This window comes from Tribolium madens, unplaced genomic scaffold (assembly GCF_015345945.1).
Source record: "Tribolium madens isolate multiple individuals breed KSU strain unplaced genomic scaffold, Tmad_KSU_1.1 Scaffold_19;HRSCAF=116;Tcas5.2_LG9, whole genome shotgun sequence".
Classification (NCBI taxonomy): Eukaryota; Metazoa; Arthropoda; class Insecta; order Coleoptera; family Tenebrionidae; genus Tribolium; species Tribolium madens.
This window is the reverse complement of record NW_025400983.1, coordinates 13891968-13912005: the sequence shown is the minus strand read 5'-3', so window position 1 is coordinate 13912005 and position 20038 is coordinate 13891968. Positions and strand designations below refer to the sequence as shown.

General features: G+C 30.8%; 2 protein-coding genes across 4 annotated transcripts; both read left to right on the top strand.

Annotated features, from left to right (window-relative positions):
• The first annotated feature begins 82 nt into the window (after positions 1–82).
• LOC123011048 (pancreatic lipase-related protein 2-like) lies at positions 83–2432 on the top strand. The gene is made up of 4 exons (XM_044408315.1): positions 83–1249; positions 1299–1497; positions 1541–2120; positions 2175–2432. Exons 1-4 carry the CDS (start codon positions 1216–1218, stop codon positions 2430–2432), a joined length of 1071 nt encoding a protein of 356 aa, XP_044264250.1. The 5' UTR covers positions 83–1215.
• A 1521-nt stretch (positions 2433–3953) lies between these two features.
• Positions 3954–15903, top strand: LOC123015768 (retinol dehydrogenase 11-like). Of its 3 annotated transcripts, XM_044415697.1 has the most exons (5): positions 3954–4275; positions 4324–4656; positions 4709–5001; positions 5977–6018; positions 6187–6319. In XM_044415697.1, exons 1-4 carry the CDS (start codon positions 4137–4139, stop codon positions 5980–5982), a joined length of 771 nt encoding a protein of 256 aa, XP_044271632.1. In that variant the 5' UTR covers positions 3954–4136; the 3' UTR covers positions 5983–6018; positions 6187–6319. The 3 variants fall into 3 exon arrangements, with proteins under 3 accessions (XP_044271632.1, XP_044271634.1, XP_044271631.1); XM_044415699.1 differs by lacking the exons at positions 5977–6018; positions 6187–6319 and adding an exon at positions 15828–15903 and having other exon boundaries at positions 4709–4723; XM_044415696.1 differs by lacking the exon at positions 5977–6018 and having other exon boundaries at positions 6187–6383.
• The last annotated feature ends 4135 nt before the right edge of the window (positions 15904–20038 follow it).

The window sequence follows — 20038 nt, the reverse complement described above, 5'->3', positions numbered from 1 at the left end:
ATTTACAAAACAAATCATCATAATTTATTTCGTGAATATTTTACACCGGTTTAATTCATTTATCCTTAATTAGTGTGTTTTTTGAAAATTACTGATTAATTAAAAGGGTCATATCAATATTGACTTAAGTATACCAAAATATTTTTGTTAACCAAAATAAAAATTATCACCAGTAAGGTAGAAATTTTTGTTATCTTTGTGTATATTTTACCAGAGAGAGCACAAACTGGATTCGTCACTGCTTAAAACAGAACAAAAAATCCCCCGAAGAAAAAGACATGAGGTAAGACATCCACGGCGAATTTTCGTAGTTAGTTTGATGTGACTAATCTTTCTGTTGTCCAAAGCGTATGTGATATGATTGATATGAATGATCGTACCCAATTGTAAAGAAAGCGTTTAAAAAATTCCAGCTCTAGGATTTTTTTCCACCGATTTGTCTAATTTGCCTGGGCTATTCATTGTGTTTGTGTTCACCATTCCCATACCAAGAAGATCCAACAAGAAAACGTTTGTAACGTTCTTTCGTCGTCTTCTTAAATGTTGGCTCTTTGCTTCCGCGTTGGTTTGAGTTGGCGAAATCAGAAAAATTATAGATAAGCAGATTAACTTCATCTTCAACGCAGACGAAATCGCTAGTTTTGAATATAAAAAGAGATGCCGATTGCAAGTTTTAAAATTGACACCCTGTAGGTATCTACAATTTCGTAATCTTATTATATACCCTGTTTATTATGAAAGGTGTTTATTTCAATTTAGCGTCATAGTTGGCAGTAATATGAGTGTGTTGTGAACGGACCACAATTTTTAATACGCCCCGTGAAGTGTGAAATGTCAGATTAAACCTTTCAATATAATGGTTTGTTCACAATCAAACTTTCATGGATAGCTTTGACGCCAAATTTAAAAAACCACCCGTTATCTACAACAAACGTCCCAAATACTTTATTATCTTCCTAACCTGATTATAAAATTCAGTAAAATGAAGGTGGTTATCATATCAACACCTTATGTGATTTAAATATTTATAAATTATTGCGTTTTTTTTTAATTTGTAATTGACACTTTGAAGATAAAACCAACCAAAACCGTTTATTTGCATTGTGTTAAAACACGGAAGTAATTAATATTTCCGCTACAATCTCTGTTCTTTTAATTACACCTACAGTATAAAAATAATGTAGTTATTAACCAGTTATACTTACTTTGATAAAAATGTGGGGCCTCTTTCTGTTTGCTACCTTATTGGGTAAGTTTAATTCTCAATGATATCAAAAATAATTTTTCGAGGATCTTAGGACTGGGTGATTCAACTCAAAATTACAGCCGGGAAGCTCTTCAGGAAAAATATCCCGGATTTGGCACTGAATGGATTCCAGTAGGCCAGAAAGAGAACGGCGAATTGATTATTGGTTATTTTGCAAATGATTCAGATGACGCTAGATTTATCTTTCCTCCTGAACCACAAGAAGTTGTAACTTTTACTCTTTACACCAGGTATTGTCTATATTCAGCTATGCTTATTATAAAATTAAATTAGACAACACCCTCAGGGTACCAAAGTTGAAGATTCTTTCGAAGAAATTGAAAAAATTTTCGATAAAAGTAAACCAAGCAAATTTGTGACTCATGGATGGATGTCAAGTGGTACTGCTGACACTTGTGTAAAAATTAAAGATGGGTTTTTGAAAAAATACGACGCGAATGTATTTATAATGGATTGGAGTGAAATTTCTGGCAATGTTCTTTATCCAATCCCAATGAGGGCCACTAAATCGGTGGGAGACTTCTATTCTCAATTTCTAAACAAACTTGTCGATTTTGGTGCCGATCCCAAAAATTTTCATTTGGTAGGTCATAGTTTAGGCGCACATGTCACTGGATTTGGAGCTCGAGGTGTAAAAGCCAAAGTTGGTAGAGTGACCGGTCTTGATCCAGCATTGCCTGGTTTCAACATGGGTTTGGTCGAAGGCGGACATCTGGACAAGGCCGATGCCGATTTTGTGGATGTGATTCATACTTGTGCAGGCTATTTGGGAATGAGTAGCTCAATAGGACATGCTGATTTCTATCCAAATGGAGGAAGTGTCCCCCAACCTGGCTGTGAAAATATTTTTGAAGTAATCCCAAATTCAATTTAGCTAAATTGGATGTAATAAATGTGTTTTCTACAGATGATAGAAGCTTGCAGTCATGGTCGAAGTTGGGCTTATTTTGCTGAAAGTTTGACTGCTGAAGTACCTTTTATGGCGTATCGTTGTGATTCGTTTGAAAATTTCTTGCAGAAAGAAGAATATAGGGAGGAAGGAATACCGATGGGAGATCCAGCTCCGTCTTCAGCTCGGGGAATTTATTATTTAAGAACACAGGGTGAGGCCCCATTTGTTGTAAAAGATATTCAGGAAAATGTAAACAATATCATAAAGACATAATTAAACGTAAGAATAAGAACAAATGTGAATTTTATAAATACGAGTAAACAATATTTTTCAATGTTTTTTTTTCTTGCTCTATTTTAGTGATTTCATAGATGGTTACGCTTTCAAATCAAAACCCACTTGTATCATAGATAACTTACATTGGGTATATGTGCGAGTTTTTTTGTGCTCATGAACTTTTTGACTGGAAATTCTACTAACGATTTTTTCCCTTATACATCTTTATTTTTTTTGCGCGAATAGACTCTATTCGATTGTTTACTACGTACAAGACAGTAAGTAGTATTTACTCGTTGCTATCCAAAACTCGTCGGTAAGTAATTTGTTTATTGTTGCTAAGTCGGTTAGCATTCAAAAATGTTCTAGAACGCCAAAATACTTTGGCGTTATGGAACATTTGTTAAATATTTTATTAAAAAAACTAAAAAAAATCAATCGCGCAAAAAATGTCATAAGCATCACGAACGTTAAGGACTTACCGATCTCAGACGATCGGTAAAATAAAATGTCCTTACTGTTTTTGATGCTTAATATACTATTACAAAATCATTTTTTCATATTTTAAATTTAATTTTATGAGCTTAAATATTACTTTTAGTAAATATGTACTTATTTTAGATTCAGATCGTATAAAAGAAAGACCTTCATGAAGTTTTTAATACAACTGGTCCTTCATAGAAAAACAAATACTTAACTTCTATACATGGAAGTACTTCTTTCAAAAAATATTTTTGAAACAAAAAAATAAATAAATAATATTATACATAAACATTAAAATGTTTTGAAATTTTGGCGATTAATGGATTTCCATATTGTATTGACATTTGTTGTGATCATGGGTTCAAAGAGGTTGAAACTAAAATTAGGTAATTGCATATAAAATTCACCTTACCTACTCTATTTTTCTTCAAAAAAATTATACACTGTGTCAATTTTAAAACTTGCAGTCGGTAATATCTCTCAATTGAAAAAGTTATTAAGAATCACACAAAACCGTTTTGGTGGTTTCTAGGAGGAATCAAAATGACATGGTAAGTGACGCACTTCCACTCCTTGAATATAATTAAAAAAATTAAAATTTATAGTCTTCATTTTTGAATAATTGGGAAAACAGCTTTACCAAATAGGCTGTTGTAGACATTTTTGAAAAGCGCTTGTTATGACTATGAGCTTTTCGGCGATGTATTACAAGTAGTGGCAAATTATTGATAATTTGCACACGTGCTGAATTATCACGTAATTCGAATCTGAAATATGAAATAAAATAATAACTAATTAAATTAATAAATAATTAAAATAATAACTAATCTATGATGACTAATATCGCTTCATATTATTGTAGACACAAGAAAGAGCGTCTGCCATATATGTGTGACTTCCGGGACAGTCTATATTTAGATTAATCCGAAAATTTTTTCCAACAAATAGTATGTATTACAAAATCATTTCAAATTAAATGTTATTAGAAAAATAAATAAGTATATAAAAAGATAAAAAAGTGTCAAAGGTTGTTCGACACCTGTTTGTACACGTGTTAATGTTAATGACATCTTATCAAATGGTTATGATTGAAAAACACTCAGTCAAAATGTCGAGAAATAACAGCAAGATCACATCCAAGGGTCAGCGTTAGTAGTGTAATGTTTAGTACTTAGAAAAGAAACCAAAAACAAAATTAAATAAATAAATTTTATTATAATGAACATATTGTTTATAATTTTTATATTAATTATCTCATCTATAATCATTAAAATTTATTTGAGACTAACGATTGTTAAGTGTAATAGTCAGATGTGTCTAATAGGAAAAACTGCTCTTATTACCGGAGCGAATACAGGTGAGGTATTTGTCTGAATGTATTTTTTGATTCAATTATATCTTGTAGGCATCGGTTATGAGATAGCATTAGATTTTGCAAAAAGAGGAGCACGAGTAATTTTAGCTTGTCGAAATGAACAAAAAGCAAACGAGGCATGCAGGAAAATTATTAATGGAACTGGAAATGAAAATGTGGTCGTGAAATTAATCGATTTAAGTTCTTTTGCTTCAGTTAGAGCTTTTGTAGAAGATGTAAAAAAATCTGAAGACCATTTAAACATTTTAGTAAATAATGCAGCTGTTCTTGAAGTAGGTCTAAATTCTTTAACTGAAGACGGTAACTTGTTAGTGATGCAAGTCAATTATTTCTCTCCTTTTCTCTTAACTGTTCTTTTAACGGGTAAGTGTTTGTTTTTATCAATCTTTTTATACTTGGCTTTAAATATTTTTAGATTTAATGAGGAAAAGTAAGTCAAGTCGAATAATAAATTTAACATCTGTAATGGCAAGAGTTGCTCACGGTTTTAATGTCAATAAAATGGGTAACGCTGTGGGAACATTGAACGATTATGGCATTACAAAACTTTGTATGATATTATTTACAATAGAATTAGCCAGAAGATTAGATGAAAGAGAAATCACTACCTATTCTGCCGATCCAGGATTAGTAAATACAGAAATTTTTAAACAAACACCATCAAACATGCATAATCTGGCCAAATTCTTTAAAAGGTTCTTTTTTAAGGTAAAAAATATTTATAACTTATACAGGCCGTAAAACAATGACTTTTTAAGCCAATAATACAGAATTACTGTATATACATATTTTTTGACAGGACATACAGGGTGTTCCTTTTTTATTTTTATAAATTTAAACAAGTGATCGAATACTTATTCAATTTTAAGATAAAAGTTTCCTATAAACATGTATCAAAAAGTTTTATATAAGGGAGCTACATATCTCCTTTTAATGGATTTTTTCCATTATTTCAAAAACCATTGTATACAAGGTGATTCACGAGGAATAATGAGCCTGACCAAATTCTCGATGCAACCACCATTACTCTTCGCAAGTTATTTTGCGACAACTGTAATGTTGGTTGATTCGAAAATTTGGTCAGGTTCATTATTCATCGTGAATCACCCTGTATAAAATTACAAAATTTGGTACAACTGATAACCTGAGGGATTTAGGGTAAAAAGTACCCTAACTATTTTGGCTGTTGGTTCTTGCCACTTTTAGCCACAAAATTTTAAATTTTATAGTGTTTCACAAAAAGAGGTCTTTTGCGTTTTTTCGATATAATTTACCGTTTTTGAATAACATCAGTTTAAAATTTATGCTACAGATCATAAAGAGGATAAAAATTAAAAATTAAATTTGTTTTACCGTTTAAGACGCCCGTGATTAATAATTTCGACAACTGATAATTGAATTCGTTCAGGTGTTTAAAGGTTATCAGCTGTACCAACTTTTGTAATTTTATCTATTCTGCAATTGTGGGAAAACCTCATTAAAAAACGCATCTCTTTCATGGGGTGTAGCTCCCTTACATAACATTTTTTGATACATGTTCATAGGAAACTTTTGTCTTAAAATTAAATATTCTATCACCTGTTTAAATTTGTATCAATAAAAAGGAAACACCTGTATATAAAGTTTTTTTTAGACAGGGTTTTTAGTTTTTGCTTTTTTAAACTGTCTTTGTGTTTCATATAGGTATAAGATTTTTGACTTACTACGGCCCTAGGTATGATACAGGTAGGAAACATTATAATAAAAAATTGATAAGAAATTTGTTTATAAATATCCCGCCAAAAAATATAAATTTAATTTCAAACTTTAAACAAACATATTTTTTATACACCACATTTAAAATAAAAATATTATTTGGTTCTAATGTCAATTAAAATTTATTATTTTTAACAGACACCAGAGGAAGGAGCTCAAACACCAATCTATTGTTCTGTGGCAAAAGGAATCGAAAAATTTAATGGTGAAAACTTTGTAGACTGTCAAAAAATTAAAAGATATACAATAGTTGAGAGGCAACAGTCAAAACAATGCTGGGATATTACTGAAAAAATTGTATCTTTGAAACCTAACGAAATATATTTAAGTTAATTATATAAGTAAATGTTTTTAATTTATTATTGTCAACGTTATATTTTTTGCTTTGTTGCGTCATAAGAATAACTCGGAAAAAATTTTGATAAATATAAAAAGAACTCAATTTGACATTATTTATTGAATATTGATGCAAAATAACTATATGTTTCGGCTAAACCCCACATTAGAAGTATTGGAAGTACTAACAATGATATTTATCTAAAATTTTGTTTATATCCATAATCGGTTATGTCCTGCACAATGAGAATATTTTCAAGACGGCGGCACTTGCGGTTACACCGGAAATGGATATAAGGAATGTTGATAGGTACAGATCTATGCAGAATTAAATTCTCCTTCATTTAGTGAAGAAAAAGTTGGGGTCTTTCATTAAAAAAATGTATTTGAATTTTCTCAAACGTAATCGTAAATTTTGAATTACTGATTTTTAAATGGAAAGGTGCAAATCCAAAAAAATTCAAAATGGTCTAAATCTCAAAAACGGTTAAACTTAATTTGAAGCCGCGACAACTTTTTAATTGCCCCATGCATTCGCTTTTCTCAGCAATTAATGAAATATGCCTGCAAGGCCGTCAGATTTAAACAATTTTTTTTTTATAAATTCTTGATTTTTACATTCTAACAGTAGTGCTGACAGTTTTCTAAAATGTTTTGGAAGATCTAATTATAAATTTGGGGGAAAGTAATGAAGACAGTCATTTTGGCATTAATTTTGAAGATTTGGATTATATTTGTGTTTTTAATTTTGTTTCTTGTAGGTAGTAAATTAAATCAGACTTTAATTGTGATTGGTTATTTTATGTTGGTGGGGCAAATCAAATGTTAGAACAGGGAAGGCTGATGAAAACTCTCTCAAAATCACTTGAATAATTCATAAACGTAATAAAAAACATATTAATACAGTCACTGTAGCTTATTTAGAAATTCACTGGACTGCCGTCGACCAAAAAAACTTAATAAAGAATCTACTAGATGGCAGTAAAATCGTAGGGTTTTGTAGGTCATATATCATGTAGGTCATGTAAGTGACTAATGTAGAGGGGACCGGCCAAAAAATACGAAGTTTCCTATTCATCCAGAAGGCTGTGACTACAAGTGAGAGTTTTCTTACTCTGACCGATAGATGGCCAAAGAGATAACTGTTTGAGACATAAAATATCCACTTGTATTATAGTAAATCCAGAAATATTTGGAAACAGAGTTAATCACTTCACGCAGATCTACTTAAAGTGCATAATTTAAAAATATTTTTATTATATACAGGGTACATAATAAAAAATACGGAGTAGTGAACTAAAGTTTTATTTTTTAAATACAACTCCCTATATATTTTTGCATTATTAGTTTCTACGTAAAAAAATAATGGAACTAGGTTTAAACTATTATAGGCCTATTTCTTTCCGTTTCGGAAGACCTTCATTTGAAAAATCACTGCGTATAGTCAGTCGGCTATACCTACATATTTTCCAAAAAATTGCAAAAAAACTTCGAATACCTTGTAGTTTTAGCAAATAGTCGACTTTTAGTTCAGGTAAGTAGACACTTTATAGGGTGTGCAAAAATGCAAAAAGTTGAATAACTAATTTTTTTGAAATAGAACATCCTGCATTTGTTTTCACATATCGATAGCATTTTTGACTAGCTTTTTAACGATATGCGGTTTGTATTTACAGTATATTTGAAATATTTCTCTCTGTTTGATTAAATAACATATTTACTTTAAAAGTAGGTCTGTCATGTTGAAAACGGTATGTTATTATATCAAATAGCACAAAAGTTATGCACCGATCACACGCCTCTGGGTCAGCCTGTATGTACATTCGTTTTACTTACTTACTTAGGTATTTAACAACTTATAAAATTTTAACTTTTGTTTACAACATTTTTTGTGCATTTGCAAACAGTAAATTTTTTTAAGAAATTTTATTAGCATGATTAGCATTAGCATTCGCAAGCCGAGAAGCTTTTGTAATTAATTTTTTCTACTTTGCGTTCGTACTAAGGTCCATTACGAAACTGTTTTGGGTTTCGTAATGAACAAAAACAGTGCTATAAAAATTATACTAAAAAGAGGGAAATTTGGTCTTATAATGTTGGCGACCTAACCGTTTTTCCATCGAACTGTCAGTGTCAATCGGTCTAACGCAAATGAAATTATTCAAATACGAAATTTTTGCTGTGTTTGGTTTAATTAATCATCGCAAAAAATATTCCAAATGAACATGATTATAGTGGTGCTTACGCATACCTTTAGATCATAGGACCAAGTAAAATAAAAGGTACTTATTGTTACTTTTGACATTTTTGTTGTTAGGTAGACAACTTACTGAACAATATTGGCGTGTGATCTCACAGGGAGTAAACTGTTCATCGTATTTGCCCTCAAGGTCGGTATTTCTAACGCCGTAGATTGCAAAACGTCTTCGACACCTTCGAAATTTATTTTTATGAATAAAATAATGACGTTTCAAATTAATTTATTTCATAGCCACCTAGCCACCATGCAATGTCGCCAACTGCCGCCAAATTCCCTACATTCCAAAATGTTTCTTATAAAACTCATATCATAATATACTATTATACCTACTAATGCAATAAAACCCTAATTGATCAAAGTATTAATTTTTACTACGAACTATAACTCATAGCACAAAACAACATAAGAAATTGTTTCACATTTCACCTTTCTTTGTATTAGATTATTAAGTAATAACAGTGTTAAAACTTGAAAATTTTTCCATTTGCTCGATTCCGCTAAAGTTTAAAAACAAGTCAGACGAGTTTTAAGCTTACTGCTGCGGGACTTGAAAAGCTCGATGAGAAACGTACTGAGAACAAATCTGTAAAACGGCAATAAATTCGTTCCATTTTAGTTCCATCAAATTTCAAATTGTATTAGGCCATTTGTAAGTACATAATGTAACATCATTTGAAGTGGGTCCAGTTTGTAAATTCAGCCGTAGGCGAAATGTTACGATCAAGAGCGATTTAAATATGAACACGGGGCAAAAATGAACCGTAGATCATCTTTTATTCGGGAATAACAGTCGATTTATCCGTCGTTGAGTCAAAAATCCGAAAGTCAGTATCACCTTTGTCGGTGTAATAACTAAAGCAAATTACGTTTAACTGAACGAGTCCATTGAGCTGCCGATATTCGGTGTCGGCCCCTTTAGTGCGGCGACCGTAAAGTACCGCATCGGGGTACGACCATTGTGACGTTGTCAAATGTGCTTCACACTCGGCAAAAGACACAATGTCACTTTCACACAATTTCCACTGTTTATTGTTTGTGTGTTTGCCAGATTAGGAACGAGCACAATGAGGAACATATAGCTAGACCATCGGAACACTTACAATGAGCAGAATGTTAAGTGGCTAGATATACGCTGACAACGGCTTTATTTGTAACACGTTATACAAAAATACTTCTCGAAGAAATTCTTGAGGAGGCCGATGTAACTTAACAATAAATACATGTGAAATTGCTGCCCCCAAACTCATAACTATTCTACAGGATGTTCCGTCTAAACCTCACATTAGAAGTATTGGGAGTTCTAATAATCGTAGGTATTTATTTGAAAATAGCCATAATCCATTAAGTCCTCCTAAATAAAAATATTTTCATAATAGCGGCACTTCCGTTTATACCGGAAGTCGGTCTCAACTTTCTTAGTTTTAATGGAAAGCTATATTTTTTACTACGTTTTTGGATTAATCGAATTATTTTAAGGAATTTTTTATCAGCTTTTCCTATACCTAAATTTAGCCGTTTTTGAAATATTTGGAGTTTTTCAAAAATTTTTGGATCTTCACCTTCCACTTTAAAAATCGGTAACTCTGTCATTTCTTAAAATTTTGAATTCGTTTTTTTGGCTTTTTAAAGAGAATGCTTAAATCTTTCTTCAGGTATTTTTAAATCTTGAAAAACAAATTAACATTATTTTACTAAATACTAAAAGGGAATTTAATTTTGCATCGATCTATATTAACATTTCTTATACCAAAATTTAATAATTGTCAAATTATGGTGACTTTTTGTTAAGACTGCGGAAAATCTATTACTATCCACACCCGTTTTTGCATAGTATGCTATGGAAATCAAAATTGTTTTTCAATAAATGTCGACAGTGAATTATTATTTGACAAACAGTGCCAAAATATGGAGAATCAAAGCTACTCAAACTTAGATTTAATGAATTTATTTTGTATTTATGGCGAGTGTAACAAAATTATGATAATGTAGTTCATTAAACAAATAAAAATAATAAATAATACTGGCTACTTGATAATTAATATAACTAATATCATGCGATCATTTGAATTGATAATTAGGCTAGGCTTTATTAGGTATGAAAACAATGATTATCATGTTAATCAAGTTAAAGAATCAAATAATAAGATTTTGAACGGTAATATTTAATTAGAATATATTTTTTCCTTCAGTTTGCACTAGTTTATCATTCTTAAAGAAAAAAAAACTGCCTACTCTAATTATAAATTCAAATTAATTAATAATAATTAAATTTGGGTAACTTTCCTTCTCCATATTTTGGCACTATTTGTCAAATAATAATTTACTGTTGACGTTTGTTTAGAGAAAATTTTGACATTTTTAATTTCCATAGCAAACTATGCGAAAACAGGTGTGGCTAGTAATACATTTTCTGTAGTCTTAACAAAAAGTCACCATAACTTAAAAATTATTAAATTTGGGTATAGGGAATGTTAATACAAATCGATGCACAATTAAATTCTATTCTATTTAGTAGAATAAAAATTGGGATATTTCATTTGGAAAAATTGAGTTATGGGTATTTGAATTATTTCAAAAGTAACTTTAAAATTTTAGGGTTTGTTAATTTTCTTTCAAACGCCAAAATAAACGAATCCAAAATTTTAAAAAATGGTAGAGTTACCGATTTTTAAAGTGGAAGGTGCAGATCCAAACATTTTTATTAATCCAAAAACGATTAATCCAAAAACGTAGTAAAAAATGTACCTAGGTTTCCATTAAAAATAAGAAAGTTGCGACCGACTTCCGGTATAACTGGAAGTGCCGCCATCTTGAAAATATTTTCATCTAGGAGGACTTAATAGATTATGGGTATGTACCAATTTTCAAATAAATATGATTATTCGTACTCCTAAAACTTTTAATGTGGGGTTTAGACAGAACATCCTATATAAACTATAAAATAAGTTTTACCGGTTTTTTTCTTAACTCACATGTCTCTATTTTTAACAAAAACTGTAAGTAATATTTTTTATTAATACATGAGAGTGACAACAGGAATGTTTTTTTAACAAAACTTTTTCAATACCTTAGAATTTCTTTTAATATTTTACAGAATTTGAAGATTAAAAACAGCAACAAGTTAACATTAACGCAATCACTGCATTTTTAAAGCAAATAAACAACTGTCAATAGTTACAGTTTGATTTTGTGTCCTTGAAGGGTTAATGTTTGTTGTACTTCGAGGAATAAAAGGAAGATTGAAGTAAAATACGAGTTTATTTCGGGGCTACCTACGTTTCAATAACGGCCGTTATCATCTTCAGGCAGTTGGACATGTGTGGATTTGATGTTATCTTTTGATAAAACGTGAGGGCGAATTTGGTCATGCCACACCAGTGCCAGTGAGGCGACAATGTGAAATTTGCTTGTAAAAAATGTGGGTTTGATGTTATTCTTGATTTAAACTGGTGTGACATGACCAAATTCGCCTCTAAGTTTTATGATAAGATAACATCAAATCCACACATATCCAACTGCCTGAAGATGATAACCGCCGTTATCGAAACGTAGCCTCGAAAAAAACTAGTATTTTTCTTCAATCGTCCTTTATTCCACGAAATACAACAAATATTCTGTATGTTATTTTTCCTCACACAGCTAGTTCTTCGATGTTATTTTACCTGTCGCGTGTTTCACTCATCCATAAAATCAATACAATCTCTGTCTCGAATAATTCAATTAAAACAAGAATTAAAATCAAATTATCAGTTTACCTCTTGTTACCAACCATTTTAATGGATTGAGTTGTTGGTTCAGTTCCAGTTTGCTTTAAACAATCGTTAGTGAGAATGAGATGAAACACCTGGCGGAGTAAGGAACTTTGTAATACAACCGATAAAATGAGTACAAAAGTTAGCAGCCGATTATTTGCGCCAAATAAGTAAATATATTTTATTAATGACACTTGTAGATATAATTATTAAAGCAAAGTTGTTAGAAGTGTTTTCGTCAACATCATTTGAGACGTAAATTATCAATTTAGGTATCTTGGAACTTGGAACAAACTCCTGAGTAGTGAAACTTTGCAACTCACATAGATTGTTTACTATTTGTTGTTGAAAACTTGAAGAAAATTTTTGCAACGGTATAACTTCTTAATTTTATTCGTAATGTATTTTAAGACATTGAAATTGTTTTCAAAGATTTATAGTAACACTCGCACTAGTAATAAGCCGAGTTTGCATCTTATTTTCGCATTATGTATCAGTTGGTTAAGTTTCTGAGTTCAGAACTTTGCCAAAATTTTGCATAAATGTAAATTACTTTAGAATAGTCTCTAATAATCTACAAATAAATATATGGTTTCACGACTATACAGGTGCGCTAGATCTCGCGCCCTAGAGAAAAATACCATGTAAGGTAAGATACCAGGAACATGGAATAAATGTTAAAAAAATTCTGTCTATAAATGTTCGAAGTGATGAGAGTTTTTTTGCACATTGACTCTATTTATTTCTGTTGGAAAAATAATACTTATTCTAAGTATTTTTTGCTATAGGCTAAGAGGAAACAAGGAAGCTGTATCTTAAATTCTAACTCTGCTTAATGTTATTTGTGACTTTTATTGGCAAAAAGAAAACATATACAGAAACATCAGCATCATTAAATAGACATAAAAAAGTCAAATGTCAAAAAATAAATGACAAAATTTTTGTATCTTAAATTCTAACTCTGCTTAATGTTATTTGTGACTTTTATTGACAAAAAGAAAACATATACTGGAACATCAGCATCATTAAATAGACATAAAAAAGTCAAATGTCAAAAAATAAATGACAAAATTTTTTGACCGATAAAATTTTTTAAACATTTTTTCATGTTCCTGGGATCTTATCTTACTTGAAATTTTTCTCTGGGTGCGACTTCTGACACCCCCTGTATAAATACAACCACATAATAATTACCCTCATAATGTAAAAAATTAAATTTTATTAGGTAAAGCAATTTAATTTCATTACGTAGTAAGAACTTTACCAAATGCTTCTGGTTTTTGGAATATAATTGGAAAACAATTTTGGTACTCTTTACTTTTGTAATTAGTCAATTACTAATTAGTAGGTAATTAGTTATTGTAAGTTATAATTTTTTCAAATTAGAATTAGACAAACACATTTGTCATAACCCAGTATAAGAAAAGATACAAAAAATAACAGGGTACAAGTTAGGTACAAGGTATATACAGGCTGCGCCAGAACTCGCGCCCCAGAGAAAAATGTCAAATGCCGGAGGCAATAGGTCGCCAAAAAGTTGAGCCGTAGAAATAATTTTTGCTTGCATAAGAAAGTTATTAGACTCTTAAATCTACCAATCCCAGAAGGGCACCTCAAGGTGTGACTGAAAAATTATATCCGTTGCTAGGTTACGAAAATAATACCAATTTGGCCAGAATTAAAAAAAATAGCTGTAATTTTGCGTTTGACATTTATCGTGATGTGGGTGACATAACTTGCTAGTTTCCAGTATTTTTCTCGCTGAAGACGTTGTACACGAGTATAATGAGACAGAATCGTTAATTATTATCAACAATTATCAAAAATTATTGAAACATTCTGGAAATTCCTGATGAACCGCGACTTCTCTAAAACTTCTTCACAGGTATTGTTTCTTTTCAACTTTTTCTTCGATCTGATACAGATTAACAAACCGATAAATGAATTTATTGTTGTTTTCTTCCACTCACATGAGCTTACTATAACTCCTTGGCTGTTTTTTCATTAAAAAATCCAGAAGAATGTTGCGATCTTTGTATTTAGTACGAAAAGTTAGCATTTTTGCTAATGTTTTAATTCCGAGGGCATTTCAGCAACGCTTTTCGGTGAATTTGTGTGCTGGTTTTCTGGGGAATCATGTGGTCTGTCAATAATATCAACTAATTTCAACATAACGTGACTGCCTTTCTAAAAAGTACATTTTTCTGTTAATTTTGCATTAAAGTAAATAAAGAAACTTGCGTACTTCTTCATGTTTTTCTGGTCTCTCACTCTCACTTGCTTCTTTGTTTCATAAGGATAATGCACAAGTTTTCAAGCTCTAAAATACATTTATCGGTTTGTTAATCTGTATCAGATCGAAGAAAAAGTTAAGAAGGAACAATACCTGTGAAGAAGTTTTAGAGAAGTCGGTTCATCAGGAGTTTTCAGAATGTTTCAAAATAATTTTTTATAATTGATAATAATTAACGATTCTGTCTCATTATACTCGTGTACAACGTCTTCAGCGAGAAAAATACTGGAAACTAGCAAATTATGTCACCCACATCACGATAAATGTCAAACGCAAAATTACAGTAGACCAGCTATTTTTTAAAATTCTGGCCAAATTGGTATTATTTTCGTAACCTAGCAACCGATATAATTTTTCAATCACGCCTTGAGGTGCCCTTCTGGGATTGGTGAATTTTTTTTTTTGTTTCAAAAAAGGTAATGAAAAATCAGTCGATATAATAAAATTTAATTATAAAATATTACAAAAACTGCCATAGCACTTTCAGTGCAAAATACAAAAAATTTATCTAAAACAATTAATTACACGTTGCAAGTATTGAACAAAATTACATTTTATATTTATTTAAAATGTTTGGAATTTTTTATGGGGCGCGAGTTATGGCGCACATGGGGTATAAAGCACATAGGGAAATGCCATTACCACCGAGCTTTGTATACTATTTTATTCACAATCACATTATTTTTAGTCAAAAATTTGAATAAAATAAAATAAGTTAAGAGCCAAACGTGGTAGGTCATCCAAATTGCGTTTGACTTTTGACATTTCAGAAATGTCAAAAAAAATATTGAAATAATGTGTGAATTTGATATTAAAATTGTTGAAATGGAGTAATGCGCTCTCGCAGAAGTAAGAAAAACTGCTACAGAAGCAATTGAATACCAATTTAGCAAAATATTATGCGTAACTTGACAATTTGAAAGGAAAAATTGCCAGTATATTTGTAATTTTAAATGTTGGCAATTCTACATGTTACCGCCCAAGAGAAGTAATGTTATTACTCCTCATAAGATATAATGATGTGTTTCCCAACCTTTAAAAGGTAGTAATCGGCATATTACATTAGTGATTGTGAATAAAATATTCTAAACCAAAAATTTTTTTTTATTTGATCATAATATGTTTTCTTTTTATATAGTGGATACCTTGGTCTTGAATTTGTAACTTGTAACTACAAGTCAAATCCTTCTTTTACAAAGGAAATACACGTTGGTGAGTAGATATTTGACCTCAAAAAATTGACTTGCGCATTGTTATTTTAATATGCCTGAATTTGCAACAATATTTATGTATGTATTTGATTAATTCTATAATAATTTTAAAAGCTTTTTTAATAAAAAAAAACCGGTTGTGGTAGAAAATAGAAAAATATGGTAGAAGTAAGCCGAATGTTGGTATAGTAATAATAAGTAGTTGAACATTTATTCGAAAACATAAAAATGTAAGTAGTTCTGCAAAATATATTTTCAATTACATTGCAATTTAATTTACTCAACCGCTAAGGTTGTAAAAAGCAAAAAGTAATCGCGTCTTTATTATATTTAATTGTCATGGAAGAATAGAAGCCATATTAGAGAATTGACAATCTGTCAAATAGTTCCAAGGGTTTTGTTCAAGAACTTTTGATCGAGTTTTTAATCTCGTGCCTTTAGTATTGCATTAAACTTTTAAAATTTTCATGCCTTATGTTTTAAGTATTAAGTTCCAGCAAACTGCAGCCTGAAAGCATGTAATTTAATTTGGTTTTGTTAAATTAAAAATGACCTACATATTTTAGTGTTTTGACTGTTGAATTATGATTTTTACGATATGTTTAAATAAAACTAATATTTGATTATTGATAATGGAATTTTATAACTCTCATTAAAAATGCAGTTGTTTCTATTTATGTTATTATGAGATTTACAGTGGATAATAAAACAGAAACACTGTTATTATTCGTAGATATAGCATAATACAGTAAAGCATTTTGTTACAATAAATTTTTATTAATCACATAGGTACTTTTATATTTATGTAAAAGGAAAATAAATGAATTTTAAATATTACTTAGAATTGGCTTCGTTATTTCTATATTCTCTGCATATTTTCGAGGTGATTATGCCATTCAAGCTCTATGATTGTTAAAACCCCTTGTGTAACCTCAAAGCGGAAGCTAAATTTTCTTAATTAGTCGGCTTTCTCTAGGTATCCATATCAAGAAAATTAAGTTTGAAGAAAATATTTGGGAGTTTATCTGAATGAAAACAATCCCATGTATTTGTTGCTCTACCAACCATTTGCCATTTGAACATTTGCATCACTGAGCAAATTTGCACTGATGCCTTTGTGAGCAGATCTAAGAATAATTCATGCGTGTGAGTCCATTTCCCCTCGAATAATTTATGCCCCTCCGATTCCCAGTTACACACCACCAAGTCCGAAAAAATAAAAGCCTCTAGTTCAGAGAGGTGGCCCTTTCCAGCCCCAAGGCCTGCACCTAGACCAATTAAGTGCCCTCCTCTCCAGCCGCCCTTTTGACACAAACGGGGTGGCCTCCCTCCGCCTTCAGCACCCATGTGTCACCCCAACCACAACAACGACTGTTTCCCTCGAACGGATGACGCGAATTAGCATGGAGCGGCCATTTTGAAACGCAAAAGGGTCAAAATGAATGGGAAAATTGATAACTTCTTAAAAAGTAACGAGACGAGTGTGTGCGAATAGGAATTGATCATGAAATGCTACGTCTCCTCGAAAATACAAGATGAAAAAAAAATGATTGATTTCTTCTATTATGTCCGTTCTATTATTTACAAGAGAAGTTTATGTGAGTGTGCCGGAATAGGGATAATTCCGTCTTCTTTCAAACTGGAAAACGGATTTCTTGAGAGCACGTGCACTGAAATTCTTTTATGCACAAAATTGAGTTTTTGATATTATATTTGGGGAAGGTTTGGTGCAAGCGTTGCTTGTAAACATTTTTGAAACTTACATCAATAAAGAGTTAAAAGTCGATTTCAGTGTCATGCTTTGGTTACAATAATTTAAAATGGGATTAAACTCTCAACAAACTTGGGTTTTCTTGGTCTGTCAAGAATTACAATTTAGTATATTTTTGTATTAAATTGTATAAATCCTATTTTTAACATTAATAGTTAATTACTTTGAAAATATTCAATTTACAAAAGAAAGCTTTTAGATAATAAATGAAATCAACTCAAAATTTTTTGTTTTATTTTGAACTCTGCATTTAGATGTCTACTTTATACTACTTTATATGGGTTATTGCTTTTGCGTTTCTTTTAATGCAATGATTTTTTTAACCTGTGTTTCATGGAGGTCTGGAGGCAAAGATTTCAACAACCGATTATGACAAAACAAAAAGAAGAAAATTAGCAAATCTGAATTAACGCATTAAATTAAAACTTTAAAAAAACATTTCTAAAAATGGCATTAATGAGTCCGCAAGAAACAATAATTTTTGTCATTACAGGTTTGCCCCGAGTAAAAAATTATGTAACGTAATTTACGTACTTAAGTCTATATTGTAATAATCTTGTAAGTATGTACTACGTTATTGTGCTGTTGCTGTTACTCCAATTTCAGTGACAGTAAAAACCAAAATAACACTATATTGGTACTGATGAATACATTATGATGTAAGTGGAAAGGATTTTTTAATTTTATGACAACTTTTGTTTATTTTACTTTTTGTCAATTAGATACATATTTTAGGTGTGTGGCTTTGTATACTTTACAGATAATTTTATTGAAATTTTAAAAGTTAGTGTAATTGATCATGATAATTTTAATAACAATCTATTTATATGGCAAACTAACTTAATAATTGTGATTACTGATTATTCTTCTCCTTATTTTTAAACGCTTTATAAATTACTGTTTGATAAAAATTAGGGTTGAGTTGAAACTAAGAGAATTTTCTTTTCAATCTAAATGTGAATTTTTTGTATAATATGTACAAATATTTTAACAAATATTTAACTTGCCTTTTCCGAATGTTTATAGATTTTGAGATACAGAGGGTTTTATTCGTCGAATAAATGTAAATTTGGGGCACAGCTTTAAATTTTACCACCTCAAATTATGAATATGAATAGAATAGAAAGAATATGATCTCTGAGGTTAGCTCTCCAAATTCTATTATATTGTTTAAAAAAACTTGGGTTAAAATTATCAAAAATAGGCACACAAAAAGTGTCCTCATATAAAAAAATCATAAAACGGTAAAAATTTTGAATCAATTTTTTTTGTTGAAAATATTACCCAATTTCACTAGGTCAAATGTTATCAATTACTAGCAATGTAAACTTGGGAATAAAATACTCAAAAGGTTCAAACTTCGTTTATATTGCATTTTTTTGAGAATTTTTCCGACGCCAAAGTGGAGGTTATACAAGGTGCGCCAGAACTCGCGCCCCAGAGAAAAATGTCAAATGCCGGAGGCAATAGGTCGCCAAAAAGTGGAGCCGAAGAAGTAATTTTTGCTTGCATAAGAAAGTTATTAGACTCTTAAATCCACCAATTCCAGAAGGGCACCTCAAGGTGTGACTGAAAAATTATATCCGTTGCTAGGTTACGAAAATAACACCAATTTGGCCAGAATTTAAAAAAATAGCTGGTCTACTGTAATTTTGCGTTTGACATTTATCGTGATGTGGGTGACATAACTTGCTAGTTTCCAGTATTTTTCTCGCTGAAGAGATTGTACACGAGTATAATGAGACAGAATCGTTAATTATTATCAACAAATATTGAAACATTGTGGAAATTCCTGATGAACTGCGACTTCTCTAAAACTTCTTCACAGGTATTGTTCCTTCTCAACTTTTTCTTCGATCTGATACAGATTAACAAACCGATAAATGAATTTTAGAGCTTGAAAACTAGTGTATTATCCTTATGAAACAAAGAAGCAAGTGAGAGTGAGAGACCAGAAAAACATTTACTTTAATGCAAAATTAACAGGAAAATGTACTTTTTATAAGAAATTGTGCTTAAATAAAACAGGTTACTGATTTTAATATCAAAATTGTAGTTTTACTCTCGTATTTAGTAGAAATTCTAACCTCAAAATTTCAACAACAATTTATTGTTGTTTTCTTCCACTCACATGAGCCTACTATAACCCCTTGGCTGTTTTCTCATTAAAAAATCCAGAAGAATGTTGCGATGTTTGTATTTAGTACGAAAAGTTAGCATTTTTGCTAATGTTTTAATTCCGAGGGCATTTCAGCAACGCTTTTCGGTGAATTTGTGGGCTGGTCTTCTGGGGAATCATGTGGTCTGTCAATAATATCAACTAATTTCAACATAACGTGACTCCCTTTCTAAAAAGTACATTTTTCT